The sequence below is a fragment of the Podarcis erhardii genome, assembly GCF_964252035.2.
Source record: "Podarcis erhardii genome assembly, chromosome: 5".
NCBI classification, from domain to species: Eukaryota; Metazoa; Chordata; class Lepidosauria; order Squamata; family Lacertidae; genus Podarcis; species Podarcis erhardii.
In genome coordinates this window covers 41829730-41844729 of record NC_138509.1, presented here as the reverse complement: position 1 = coordinate 41844729, position 15000 = coordinate 41829730, and the positions used below count along the sequence as shown (strand labels likewise).

At 39.1% G+C, this 15000-nt stretch overlaps 1 protein-coding gene across 23 annotated transcripts in view; it reads right to left on the bottom strand.

The window, feature by feature from the left end:
• Positions 1 to 15000, bottom strand: part of EBF3 (EBF transcription factor 3) — a gene marked incomplete at its 3' end in the record, with an annotated part of 663555 nt that overhangs the window by 529255 nt on the left and 119300 nt on the right. For 16 of the 23 annotated variants that reach the window (XM_081863247.1, XM_081863258.1, XM_081863265.1 and 13 more), the window contains 2 exons: positions 6172 to 6253; positions 2728 to 2872 (listed from right to left, as the gene is read on the bottom strand). In XM_081863247.1, coding sequence (XP_081719373.1) covers positions 2728 to 2872; positions 6172 to 6253 — 227 coding nt within the window. The remainder of the gene's footprint in view (positions 1 to 2727; positions 2873 to 6171; positions 6254 to 15000) is intronic. The other 7 variants (XM_081863269.1, XM_081863248.1, XM_081863267.1 and 4 more) reach the window with 1 other exon arrangement.

Below are 15000 nucleotides of genomic sequence, written 5' to 3'. Positions count from 1 at the left end.
CATATAAGCAAATATCTATGGTTTATGATAGGTGCTGTTCATTCAAGAAGAGGGATACTAATTCACTAAAATATTCTGCGTAAAAAGTACAGCTTAAAGCATGCAGGAACAAAAATAAAACTGGGCATTACTACACACATTATTGTACTTTAGACAGATTGGTGAATTGCCAGGCCCTGCTTAGGCATCAACCACAATCTTTAAAACATGTGTGATTAAGCTGCCCCCCCCCCCAGATTTCCTTTTTTGAAAAGTTGGAGGTATTTTGCAATTTGCTACCCTGCAACCTTGTTCTGTGACAGAGAAAATGCCTACAGTTTTGTCAGCACATGACATCACACTAACACTGCAGTAACCTCATGACCATGCTTGGCTCTTTGATATTATTTTTAAGTGTTCTTTCTTTTAAAACAACATTGGCATTGATAGACTAAATCCAAGTGGTTTTGCACCAAGCCAGATGACTGTCTATGGTTCATCCTACAGAAGCAAGGGAAGCTTTAACATTTATATAAACCAATGAATTATATTGTTCTGCAGGTAAGTTTTCCTGTATTACTGGAGGGTGCCTTTATTATGCTAGTTGTGTATTCTGCTTGGAGCCGAATAGTTTTTATTCCACTTACAAAAACAAATACTTATATTTTGCTTAGATTATAACAGCTCATTAGAAGAGGCTGAATTTGGGCCCAGGTTACAAGCCTAACACCACAGGGTTGAGCATGACTTACTTAACCTATGATGTTGCTAGTTCGTCTCCCCCACTCCACCCCCATCCTTCTCTCTCTCTTGGGAAGGCAAGGACTAGGAGAGAGGATTCAACCTTCTTAATTGTGAACCTCATTAGTGATGGTTGCCAGGCAAAACACACACCTACTTTCAGTACATATGAAAGAGATAAACAATACGTCATAGACTATAATGACTCTTGTGCTCCAGGCAACCTTTAATTATTATATTTTTTTTACCGTAGTTATTAGAAAAGAAAAACAAATGTTTTTATGGTGCAAAATAAATTAATATTTTAAATAAAAAAATCATTACGTTATATTTTGTTTGGTTTATCGCTGCATGCTGCAATAATCAGTTTTTGCATTTAGTATGTGTATTATGCGGAACAGGAACAGAACTGACTGCCTTATTACCTATGTGATATGGATGCCTCCTTCAAGATAGTTGTGCTTCATGTCATAGTGGTGCCATATAAAAGGACCAATCATGTGACTCACCCATAGCATATGTTTTCCTATGCCAGCAGCCCCAGTGGAGGTATGGTACAGGCATGGAAAATAATCATGCAACTCGGTGGGGACTGGGCACACATTGAACTTGTTACATCTGTAACATGGATCCCAGCCATATGGAATCAGTTCTTTTTTTCTGCAGCTATGAAATTGCTCAGATAATGTATTTAAGCAGGCTAGACAGTAGCTACAAATTACATGTATGTAAATCACTTAGAGGTATGGCTATACTTAAGGAACCACAACCTGAGGCTGATTGGAGGAGGGTTTTTGTTTTGTCTTATGCTTCCATTTTAACAATTGCATTCTAAAAAAAAAATAAAGGTTTAGTCTGGTGATTTAGGTCAAGATCCAAATATCTTCATCTGTTTCAGGTAGCTATTGCTTTTGACAGATATTAATTCATTCCACAAGCAGTTTTCTTAAACGAGTAGTTTCCACATCAAGGTTCTCCCTAACAGGCATTTTCAGAATCAGTTTTGAATTTGTATTTCACTATGAAGAAGATACGAATTGCAATTCCTATGCTCTGGAATTCCCGTTCTGTGTAGCTCACTTTGCCCTTTCTCTTTCAGTTTTTTGAAGGCCTATAAACATAGCTGTTTTCATGCAAGCATTTGATTATCCCTGTCTTGGTTGCTTTTTAGGTTTTAGTAGGATTTTATGTACTGTATTGTTGTTATCTATTCTAATGTACTTATTATCATGTCATTTTTAATGCCTGTCAGCTACTTTGAGGGCTGCATGTGTTTTGGGAAAGTGGCAAATAAATGCATTAATAAATATGCTCTGAAGTTGCTTTACATTGTTAGAAATGTATCCATTACTGTATACATTTATAGTGGCACATAAACAGAGATGGAGAGCATCAATCATTCTTTCATGTGTGTAGCTGGGTTTGACATTTGGCCTTAAGTAGATGCTAAATAGATATAGTTCATTACATGCTTTCATATGTAACATATAGAGGCTGGTGGTTTTTCTGAATCTGATTGAAAGAAAGCACAACATTTTTCCTTATTCAAGACCTCAGTAGTGCCTTAATCTGTTGCAGTAGGACCCAGGAACAGGAAATTGACCTCACATAGTAAATTCTTTACAGATTTGGTCATGTTTTTAGGACCCATTTAAACTTACATACACAATCTGTGAATGTATTTCTGGACTGAAGATTATGACAAGCCAAAGTAAAAGCAAATCGAACTGAAACAGCAAGAAAAAGCTGTAAGCAAATAAACAGAAAAGAACGAGAAGAATGGCTGTATGTTACATGTTAAAGAAAGGAAATAAAGTTGGAAGCAAATGCAGGAGAGACAATCTTCTCCTTGATGTGCAATCAGAAATGCTAATGTACTGTATTTTAATAGGATGATCAAGAAGAGAAGTATATAATGTAAAAAGTAAAATGTAGTCGTGTAGCAACACAAAATATGGTGCAAAAAAAGCATTGCAAATAAAAAACGACATGTAAATGTGTGCCTACCATTTTCCAGATAAGAAGGGGCCGTACCTTCTGAGGGGTCAAGGCGGCGAGCCCGCCTTCCATGTTTGGAGTTGTTGTGTACAAACATGTTGTCTGAGACAGCCAGAACATGGCCGTCCACATTGACTGTTGTTGATACAACAACCTGGGGGAGAAAAAGAAAAGAAGCACATTTCTTTTTTGAAGCATGTAGTCAGAAAATGTAGTGCAGCTGCTACAATAAGTTTAAACAACAAAGTGGAAACATATAATCTGTTCCTTTTCTCTGTACATAGATTTATTCATAGATGCATTCACTCCTTTTTGGCTATCAGTGGAGATTTTTCAGCTCACAGTTTTTTTCCTCCTCCTCAACACCCGCTGCACTAATTAGAGTTTAATCTCCTATTATGCTAACAAATGAATTCAATTCAGGGAAAATATTCTTCTACCCATTAGTTTCAGAAACACCCCTCTAACCACTCATTTTAAAAGCTACTGTTTTGATTGATCTGTTGATATATTGATTAGATAGTTTATCCAATTAAAATTTGTACACTTGAGACTGTCTTCAAATGAAGAATTGTGAGCACTCCAAGTCAGAAGGGAAAAAATATTTTGCTTAATAAATCAGTAACTATATGTAACTTTCTGTTTTCTCTCCAGAAATGATCTCTAGGTCACTTTCACAATTACATTTAATGTCTGATAATGAACTTTTTTGCATCTGAAAAGACCAAGTTTAATATGAATACTAAAAGTGCTTTCAATTCATGAAAAGTATCCATTCTCAAGTTTAGTCGGACACTCACTGACCCTGCTTTGCCAATGAAAATTCCTTCTTTATTTTTAACTGAAAGCTTTCTGTACTTGTTTCCAAGTTTAGAGTCTTGCCATAGAAGAGATGTCAGACTTAGTAAGTTTTTTTTAAGGAACAGTTACAAAAATGCACATCCTTGGCATTAAGAAATTCTACCCCATAGAATTGTGAGTTGCATTCTAGAAGTCCTACTGTAATTATCAATGGATGAAAAGTCTTTACTTATTGTATTTTGAGGTACATATGTAAGTTACTTTCAGTAGGCAGTGTTTATTACCATAATACAATATGGCCAGATTATCTAACTTTATTTAAACAACTCTTGTACTGTTACTCATGTTTGTCCTGCCCTTCCCAGTGGAGCAATTGCTCTACATTTTTGGTTGTATCCAGTTGTGTCCCTCCATTGATGGAAAGCAATTTGATCCAGCAGAGGTTTTTGTTAGCAGAAAGGGGGAGATGATATTTGATGTTGAGGGGGTGCAAGGGACTGCAAAGGGAGAGGGAAATCAGCAAAAATCATGATAGATGTTGAAGGGGACTTGAGGAGAAAGGGAGAATTTGTGAATCGCGTTTCAGCTTGTGGAAGCCTTTACTGAATCAAAGAGCCTTCCATCAGCAGTGAAACAATTCAATACAACCTTTTGCTTTTAGTTTAAAAACAACAGAGAATGGTGCTACAGCATATTAAAAGGACCAACCTTTTAATTTCTGTTGGGAGGGGAGAAATGGAAAAAGGTGTATCCTACGACAACTTACTATAAATGAAAACACAGGACACTTTTCCTTTCCCAGTGGGTCCAAGGCATCAGATGTAAATTCTTTCCTATTTTCTATGTTTTAGATCACCTTTGATCCTGTTTTTTTCCACATGCTGTAATTAGCTATCAGCTATTACAGCACCTTCTCCTGTATATTCTGCCTCCTCTGAGCCAGCCATCTGTGTTCCCCTTGAGAGAAGCCTGAGGGTGTTTCTCTAGAAGTCTGTGATTCTGCAGCCTGCACTGTTTTCTCCGAAGAGTCAGACTGTATTGCTTCTCCAGGACATCCATTATGGGAGATTCATAAAGCTGGACTTTGCCTCCAGTATCCCAAATTCCAGTCCCTGCAGTCACATTACTAGGCTAGTTGCTTTTCACTTTTAATGAATTATAGAGGTGACTGACATCCCCCAGTTCTATGTACATATAATGTTTTTAGAAACAGGGTATCATAAAGCACATTAAAGAGCAATTCTAAGGGAAGTTGGGGTTCCTCCCTCCTGTTGCTAGGCCACAGTATGTTTTCCAAAACAGATAAAATTGTATTTAATATATAAAACACGTTTTGTTCCGTCACTGATATATAGGTCAGTAATCACAAAAGGAAAATTCTATGGTTCAGCAAAAGTACATATGCGCTCTCCTTTGTTTTATTGGCTCATTCCTGCAGCGCACCTAAAGAAAAGTGCTGAGATAGTAAAACAAGTTGAAAATATTGTTCAAGACCTGACATACTGTTAAATCCACTTAACTCTTCTAAGAAGTAGGTAGCTTAGTTAAGGAAACCCAGGGAAGTCTTCCTAGTGACTTCCTACTGGCTACATTGCCAACCACAAAACTATTCATGGCTGATGCTTCATTTAGTCACTGGTGAGACATGAGGGATATTTCCACTCATTGCAGGTTTTACCTTATGCTCTGTTCAGATGGATCAATATTATCAATCCACATGAACCTGAGCTGCATGAAAAATTGAAGCTTGGTGCAATTGTTCTGAAGAGTTGTTTTTCTCTCTCCAACTTGGCTAGCATCATTTGATTGGGTTGGCTATGCAAAGAAGCCCACGTTACATTACTTTAATAGTAAGTTACTCTTCTCAGAACCATCTCTCTGACTGAAATGTTTCTAATCTAAAATGTTATATTGCTCCATAACTATTCCCAGTTAAAACAACAACAATCTGTTAAAACAGAAAGTTTTCTATATTGGTTTTGAGTTACCTACAGTAGTTTTTTTTATATAAAACTGCAACAAGAAACAAATAGAAAATAACTCTTATTAAGAAAATTGACTTTTATATCATGAAAACCATAAAGATTGAGCCAAAACCCAATAAATTCCAGGAACATTAGCTGCCCCACCCTACCCCAACAAAGTAAAACAATGGTATTTGACATGTAACAAAACTTTTCTGAACAGTATAACTACTTCACTACATAAGGATTTTTTTTAAATAATCCTTAGATGTTTTCAAGTTCTTGGTGGTTAATCTGTGCAAAACATATACAAATTGTCTCTGTGCACATCAGAGCTTAAAACCTGAACTATTGGCCAGCAAGAGGTACTGCCCTGCCCTTTGGGATTACTACACATGTTCTTGGTGGTGGTGGGACATCTCAGATTAGGTCAGATAACCAGAAGAGGGGCAGCTACTGTTACAATGGAAATGAGAGAGGCGGGCGCTCTTGTTGCTTTACTGAGTGGTCTGGAAGGTTGGGAGATCTGACTTGCGGAGGTCACAAAGAACTGAAAATACAACATGCAATTAAATTTGGCCAATGTTCGTAACAATTAGGGAGAAACGATAGAGTCTCCTTAAATCAACTGCATAATGCTTCTTCTGCACAAGTACTTGCAAGCCTTAGCTCTTTTTGAAATCTGTACCTGGAATCTTCGCATATCTCGTGGGTTGCCTGCATTCTTCAAACAGTTCTGATTGCACTTGAGGAAAAACTTTAGAAAAAATCTACAAAAATACAAAATTAAAATTTGTTAGGGATGTCAAAGATACAGGACGGATTTGAAAGTATGCAGCAGATTCTATACCAAAAATTACAAGTGGAGTGTTGCCAAAAACAGAATGCCATTTTTCTTGTTTTATTTATTTCATCTATAAACTGAAGCTCATACCAACAGCAGCATGCCCTTGAACGATCGCATCTTCCAGTCTTGAGAAGAGAATAGATATTTTGGGCCAGATACTTAAGTGAACAGTGCAGATCAATCGGCCACATTTATAGTGTGCTCTTATGCATGATTACACAGAAGTAAATTCCACTGTGTTCAATAGCATTTACTCCCTAGTAAGAATGTTTAGGATTGCAGTCTCAATCTGAAATTCCATGCCTATTTATTTGGAAATAATCCAATTGAACTCAGCAAAATTTACTTTCAAATAACTGTGTGTAGGACCAGGATGCTGTTTAATACAAAGACAGACACGGAAATCAAATGTGTGACTAATGCATGCCCCCCCTTAACTGCTATAATGACTTACAATTTATAGTTTCTTATATATTGGGGTTTAAAAACCCTTGTATATTTTTTCCAACTGTACACTTGAAAGCACGTGGGAAAGATAATCTTATCTTATTCCAACAACATTTAGACTTTGCCTAATAGTATAGCTGCTCACTGTTTTTTAAAGGGTGAAGAACCCTTCATAGCTATTCAGTCCAGTATCCTTGGTGGAGAAGGCTCAATTGTCATGACTCATTACCCTGACCCTGAGCAGCAGTACTGATTTTGACACACAGGAGGAAGAAAAACAAATTGGATCATGAAAATCAGTGGTGCCAGCCAAGGAGATACTGATGGTAGGCCAGGGAGATGCCCCAGCACTGAGTCTGAGCCTGTCATCTAGGAGCTCCTTGAACCAGAGGCCTCAGAATTGGATCTCCTAGAGGCAGCACCCTGTGAGCCAGATTCCCCTGAAGATCCAGTCCCCTTTACACCAGGAGTCCCATGCTTCTCAGTGCCTGCTCACCTACACAGGCAACACACAAGGCAGGAGCTGATGAAAGGGTGACATAATGCTGGTTCCTAGCCACAAGGACTACCCCTTTAAGTTTCTCCACTCTTTGGGAAGGGGATGGCACTTGAAATGGGTATTAGGCCTCCATTGAGCTCCAGGTGTTGGTGAAGTAAGTTATGTGCTTGGAGCTATCCAAGGTACTGCAACCCTAGCTTCTCCCTACATACGACTTGACTGGCATCCATCATCATGTCTCTGTACCCCACTCATGGCCAGAGCGGGACACTAAGGTCCACAAAACACCATGAAATAAATAGCAGGTTGTACAGTAAAAAAAGTTTTCATCAGTTGCACCTTTTCTGTTTCAGCTTTTAAATGTTTAGTGCATCAAAAGATAAAAATTGAAGACACAAACTGGGCATTTCAGCCATGCCATATAGGAAACTCTTATATATAAGAGGTGAGCAAGGTCTCCCCACCCTTTTCTTTTTTCCTTCTTTAACAACAACAAGAAGAAACCCCTGCCATAACTTCAAGCAGCACCATGGCTGCCCTGGCTGCATTCTTGGAATGGAATGTCTTTGGGAACATTAGTATGTCACAAGGTAGCGTTGCTTCCAGAGGCACTCTACGCTGGAAATTTGGGTCAGCCCTTGAAGCGTCAGTAATGTCTCTTGTTGAAAAACTGAAAAGAAAACCTTGGCCACCTTGCATATTTAAGGTGGGAATACCATTTTGTTTTATTTTTAGAAATTCACCCCTCCAAATATGAATCTCCTCCCTCAAAGATTACACCCCTCATTCACGCAATTATTTCAAACAGTAATTCTGTAAGTGGCATATATGGTTGGCAGAGACCTCCTGCTATAATCTTAATTATGCCAATGGTGTGTATGCAAACCCACTGGCAACTGGGGATGTACAACAGGCTGAATACTACCATGGCGGGAAGTCCCTTGCAAGGAGAGGCTCAGAACATGACATCCAGAGCACAACCTCATCTAATCACTCTGAAGCACCCAGCAACCTAGACACCTTACATACACATGGACTACTGATATCCAACAGCTACTTATAGCCATGGGCAAAACAGAGGTCTTTGGGCCGTGCAATCAGTATCAGACTGCATCACCTGCACCACCAATGAGTAGCAAGTAATGGGAAGAAGCACATCAGTGGGTAAAATTCACTTTCTTCCTGAGCCCTTACCTATTACTCTTGCAGCCTGGATGCTGCACCACTGACCTGCAGGCCAGTGACTTCATTTGTATTAGTGGTAGTTGGAGGCTGCAGTGCAACATAGTTCCCCCTACTATTCTGTACATTTCCTTGCCCATGGATAAAGGCTTATGCATAGCTATGCACCTCCACTTCCCAGCCTCCACGCAGGAGGGCAAGAACTTGGCTTAACACAGCTAGGGAAAAAACCAGAGAAACAAGAGATATCATTTGATGCGCTACAAATTTAAGGTCACCAATAAGACTCAGGGTGAAATTCAACATTGCACTAATATGATTGTACCATCAGCATGTGCTTTTCTGCTTGCCAGATGGAACAATATCCCCTCGCCTCTCCCTGCATGCAGTTCTGACCCTGCAGAGTGGATTAGGGGAAGGGGTAGAAAAGCCTCATTGTGCTAGTAGGATTCCTTCAGCTGGCTTCTGCCAGCACAATGGGTTAGTTAAATCTGGCCCTTCAATTTAATGGGGTTCTGGGCAAGCTTGGACTACGATGCTTGAAAAGTATGCCTTCACCAACCTTATATGCACAAAAAATGGAGACTTTTTTTTTTGTTAGTAGTAGTTAGCAGTAGTTATAACTGGTGAGAAAATAGAGTTGCAGACTGTCCCCCCCCCCCCGGTATTTTCAACAGTTAAGAAGAATCCTTGTTTCTGATACAGTTAACATGGGCAAAACATATTACACAGTCTACTACTTCTTCAAAAGTATTCCAATAACCAGAATAGTATTAATAAATTATTATTATTATTATTATTATTATTATTATTATTATTATTAACCACCAAGGTACATCACAAGGTATAAGAGCACAACTCTTTGCTTGGAAGAGTTCAGAGGAAACAATAGAGAAAGGGGAGGGACATGAAATGTATTTCATTAAACTCTTCTTAGGCTAAGACTGCAATTCTAACTCCACATACTGGGTAGTATACCCCAGCAAGACCAATAGAACTTACTTCTGAGCAGATATGGTTAACGTTTACTATTACAGTGCAATGCAAACCCAATATCTGCTGGGATGTGAAAGTTTGGATTAAGTGGCTCCAGCATTCCCAGCTGAGCCAAGGCTATCCCAGTGTGAGTCCCTCACCCCAAATGACCCAGCAGTAGCCCCTCCCAGGTATATATAAAGCTCCATCAAGAAGCAGTGGTCTAAAACATTGAGGTTTTGGACTCAAATTGACTAAGAAAAAATACAGAGCTAAAAGGAATGTCAAGGGTTTGCCAACTGTACCCTGATGCTTGAAACAAGAGGCATCCTACCAACAGACATCTCCACCGGTAGATACCTTTAGACATGTAGATGGCAACTCTTCAAGGTGTCATGTAATCAAAATATTTGCTTTATCCAAGCTAATGCTTGTGCAACATACTCTTAAAGACCCTGAGTGATGGAGATGCCACCATAAATCTAGACAGCCACTTCCAAGTGCTCCACTCCAGTTCATAGGCGTCTATCCTCCAGCTTAAATATCTTAGCTCACTCTTTTTAACCTTTTCTAAAATTTACAAAGCATCACTCACTGTATCTGAAAACTATTATCAAATTCCTTCTCAGGTACTACAATCTGACCTATTCACCTTGGGAAGGACCCATCTCCTGTCTACACACACACACACACACACACACACACACACTGTTCACGTTAGATTCCACATAATAGCAACTACACTGGAATATGGTTTGGTGGATTCTGAATTGAACTTGCTGTCATGAGAAAACAAATGCAATACTTGAAAATTTTGTTCAGTCCAATTTTAAGCTAAAATAATGTTGGGGAAGGAGATATTTATTCTAGGAAAAACACTTTCTTTGATCCTAATTAATCATCCCTCAAAGGACTCTTTAAGCTGTGCCTGGGGCAGAGCCCCTAACAGCTTAAAATATCCTGGAAGGAAGAGTTAAATTAGGGTCTAGGGATGTGCAGCCTGAGGTACACTTCCCCTAATCCCAATTTCCCACCCGAATTCCCATACACTATGACTATGGAAAGGTAAAGGTAAATATATTTCCCTTATACCATTCAAATCCAGGGTTGAGTCTCCTCTTAGTTACCTGTTCACCTGTTGCTTAACCTTAGAATTTTAGGCTAAGTCCTGTAGAACTGTTACAATGATAATGATGATAATGAATTATTCATCTGTTAGTATTTATTATTGTTTATTTATTAAAACAATTTGTTAGCTGTTCTACACAGCGCTTTTTTGCTAGAAAAATGGGTGCTGGTCATCACAACGAAGTTGTTACAGTAACCTTTTAACAACAACAACAATGAGAGGTGTTGGTACTGCATACCCTTGAGTAACCCCAGAAAAACAGCACTGGCTCTTCTCAAGGCAATGCACAAACAAAAGTGAATCTAACAAACTTCCAAAAAAATGGGGTGGGGGGAGGAACACAGCAGAAAAAGCATATCAACCAACCAGCTGAACCAGAGGTCAAACAGAAGAGATCTGCTTCACAGTCCCTCCAGAAGTTCAATAAAAAGGGTGAATTGCAACTTCAGTGGGAAGTTCAATCCACAGCCTCAGGGTAATTGATGTGAAGGTCCAGTTTGTCCCCTCAATAGTTCTCATTTCACTCTGAGCAGGGCACAAGAAGATTACCAAGCTGGCATGGAGGGCAATATAAGGACAGTCATTGATAGGATCTGAATTATGAAGGGCATCGTTAGGTAGATTTAGTTTGCAAGGGTTCAGCTAGAGTGGTTATTAGGACAGGAGAAAGAGTAAAACAATGCACCTATTAATTTTGGGCTAAGGTTTTGGCAACGTCACAGTTTGCAGTTCTGTATCCAAAGTCTCAAAGTACAAGCTCTTCCATTGCAGCTTCGGGCTTCAAAATCCACCCCCTTGAGTGTTTTGCAACAGCATATTTCCTATGGGAGAAATAAGAACTCACTGCCCACTATTCTTCTTTGGTTTGCAAGGAGCAGCTTAAAACAATATGATTCCTAGCCCAATGGTACCCAGTGTGGTGCCTTCAGAAGGTTGGGCTACAACTCCTCATCACTGACCACAGGCCACCTTGGTTGAGGCTAGTGGGACTTGTTGTCCAGCAACATATAGAGGGCACCATGCTGGCTACCCCTGCCCTTTCCCATCACCCTCTGCCTCCTGTTGCTGTGAGCAAGAGAAGGTAAAGGAAAATTTGGCTGTGAAGGCAAATGCTGGATCTGATATTGATTAAATTGTTACATGTGGACTGAAGTAAGCAGCAGGAAGCACTGGTGAACCGAGTTGGACTAAAACAAGAGAATATTTAACATGTTTATAGTGAATTTTAAATGTTCAAAGCAATTTATATACATCATCTCAGTCATCCTTTCAAGATAGGGGATATTCCTCTAGTTCTGCAGTGCCCACAGACCTGTTCCCAGGTGCCCACATAGTTCTCTACTCTCCTTCTTACAGAGTAAAAGTTCTTGTTGCTGTCATAACCCAATAGGACGCTGGCTCCTGCATACCTCCGACAAGCCAGAGTGAAGAGGAGGGAGAACGTATGGGGAGGCAGTGGTATAAAGCATGGGAGCTGCTAGCTGTTGCAAAGACACAGAGGGGAGAAGGGTCAGTAGAGTTGCAGAGAGATGTGGGAAGCATCTAATCTTCCTCAGGCTTGTCTTTATGATGGCTACCTTTTTGTTTTCCTGTAGCTGGTAGCAGTGATACAAATGTTGTAAGTACAGGTAATCACGCTACCTGCTTAGGCTTGGGTTTTAAAGTGACTACAAAGAAGGGTGTTTTTCTTTAAAGCCCTTAGATCACCTTATGAATGGGATATTAATTTGGAGATATTAATTTAATAGGAAATTATTTAGAGGTGATGGGGGCGTAATGATGAATGGGGGTAATTGAAGTGGAATTAATTTGGAGCAGAATATGGGTTGCAGGATATATTAACTGGGAGGGAGGTTAAATTAATCAGAGGAACTATTTTAGGTCTTTGTGAGTTCAAAGGAGGAATAAACAAAACACATGCTCAGAGAAACAGTGGCAGGGGTGTTTGAAAATAAAAAGTGCCAAATTATTTCAATTCTAAGGTCTGGAAATACTATTCTTCCCCCAGCTCCACAACAGAAGATGACAATCAATGTCGTTAAACCTGGAGAAGATGCCACTGCCAACCTGGTGCCCTCTTGACCTTGTTGCTGCCTTGTCCCACCCCCAGCAAATGCACTGCCATGGCTATATGAGTTTTAGGAAAGTATAAACCGTCCAGGACTCCTGTGGCACCTTAAAAACTAATACTATTAAGATTACCACATCTACAGTGGGGTCAACCCCACCCCGCCACCCAGCTCTTATCCAGAATTATGGAGACTGAAAGTAAAAGAAAGAAACCAGAGTTCAAATTTCTGTGACTCAGTGAGCTGCTGGGCATTCTACTTTTTGTATTGAGATCTCTGTGTGACATTCCATTATTTTGTAGAATAATGTTTGTTTTAGTGGGTTGTTTTTTAAAACAAAACAAAAACACACACAAGCAGCTGACATATTCTGCCTGAATGGAATAAAAGGCAGCCTTTGACAGATGTTCTCGCAACCTTTTATAGTATAACTGCAGATGAGATACTTTTAAGAAATGTGGCATCATGTGATTAACAGGTGGATGGCTCCTCCCACCTGGCACACTCGGCCAGCCCACGAGAGGTGGGGAAGATGTACTATTGTTTGAATACTATGTGTAGGACTAAGGAATGCTGGATTTCAGTGTGCCCTCTGGTGGCATTTATCCCTGCAGGAGGATGACACTCGAAAAAAATTGACAGTTCCACTCAGGAAACATGGGCTGGGTATGTTGCTGCTGTAAAGCAGCACAGAAAAGTGATGGTATTATTTAGACTAAATCAGTTTCAAAAGCCTTCCTGTGAATTTTCACAAGTTCACATTTTTAGAAGCACAAATTTCAGAAAGTCGGTGTTTATTTCTCTTTGAACTTCTTGCTAAAGAAAGAGCAGGTGCCCTTTTAATTAAACTGCATTATCTATGACAAGGATTCATTATTTTAAAATCAAAATTACATATTTTATTAACTCAACTCACCTATACATTTAGCTCAGAATACCTCTTAATGCCCATCTGCCATCAGTGTACACTGAGTCACTTGATATTCCACCCACCAATTTTTCCTAACAACCACTGTGCAATTAAATTCAACACGTTCTGTTGCGAGGTAAATTAGGCACACCTGCGGCCAGACTTCATTTGAACTGCATCAGAAAAGGACCTAACAAGGTGAGAGCATACCACAAAGTTATAGTCCTGTCAAGCAATTAGGTTTTCACTTCTGGGACATCCGCACAGTGCAATTATGCTACACATTACAACCTGGCTAATCTTCTGAACAAATGTCATGTCTCAGAGAAGCTAGTAAAAGCAGTTCATCTGCAAATGTGTCTGAGCTTAAGCCTTATGCACATAACAATCTACAGGAGACTTTTGGGCCATAGGAAAGATTTTCCACACTCTTCTCTCCCCTCCTCTTTTTAAAAATCAAGCTAGTGTCTTTCTTAAGGTTTTAAGGCTTTGTGAAATTAATAAATGTTAAAAGAATAGAGCTTTTTGTAAAATAGCTTGTGCTTCACAGGTGTGAATACAAGCATTTAATATTGCAAGCTCTAGTACTGTCTTCATGGATAGGTTTCATTAAAACTGATTTGTTTATAAAAGTTAATGACAAGATGCTATACACATCTGGGAACAAATCCCCATAAAATCTATGGGATTTAGGGGAAAAATGCATTTAGAACTGAATCCAAATCGTATTATGGAAAGTTGTATTGTAGTGAAGTACCAGTTCACATGATTTATCAGTACTCTCTGTATCATGGAGTATTTGTGTCACACTTACCTCACAGAGTATGTATAATGTGCACAATGAAACTATATTTAAGTACACAGGTATATCATACTTTCCCAATCTTTCACTCCCCAAAGTGAGAGGAAAACAGATCTACTTGCTGATAGATGTTGATAGGATACACTGATTATATATTTATGGTAAGTGTAAATATGTTACAGTACCATGTGAAAAATATGCATAAGCTTGAATAATGACCTTGCAATTCCCTTCTAGGATCGGAATTCCTATAAGGCAGATTCATTCTTTAGAACTGATTTTGCTTCATTTTGATTTAACATCAAAAACTCCAGAGAGCAGTTTAAAAATAGCTACTATCACATACTAAATATCTCTAATTGAATAAAAATTGTAATGCCTGCTGAAACACATAACAGTGTTATGTTGTCACTGAAAATGTGGTAAGGAAGCAGGAAGCAGAAAGATCAATGAATCCAAATTTCAAGTGTTAGTGTGTGTGTGTGTGTGTGTGTGTGTGTGTACATACACACACAATTACCCGTTAACTTTTTTCCCCTAAGAAAGATCTGACAGCTACTTTACATATCCTCCTACAGAAGTCAAGGGAAGAAAGGATTTAATACTCTTCTTAAGAACGAAAAAAATCTTTCCCATGTCAGAAAATCTTTGGCTTTA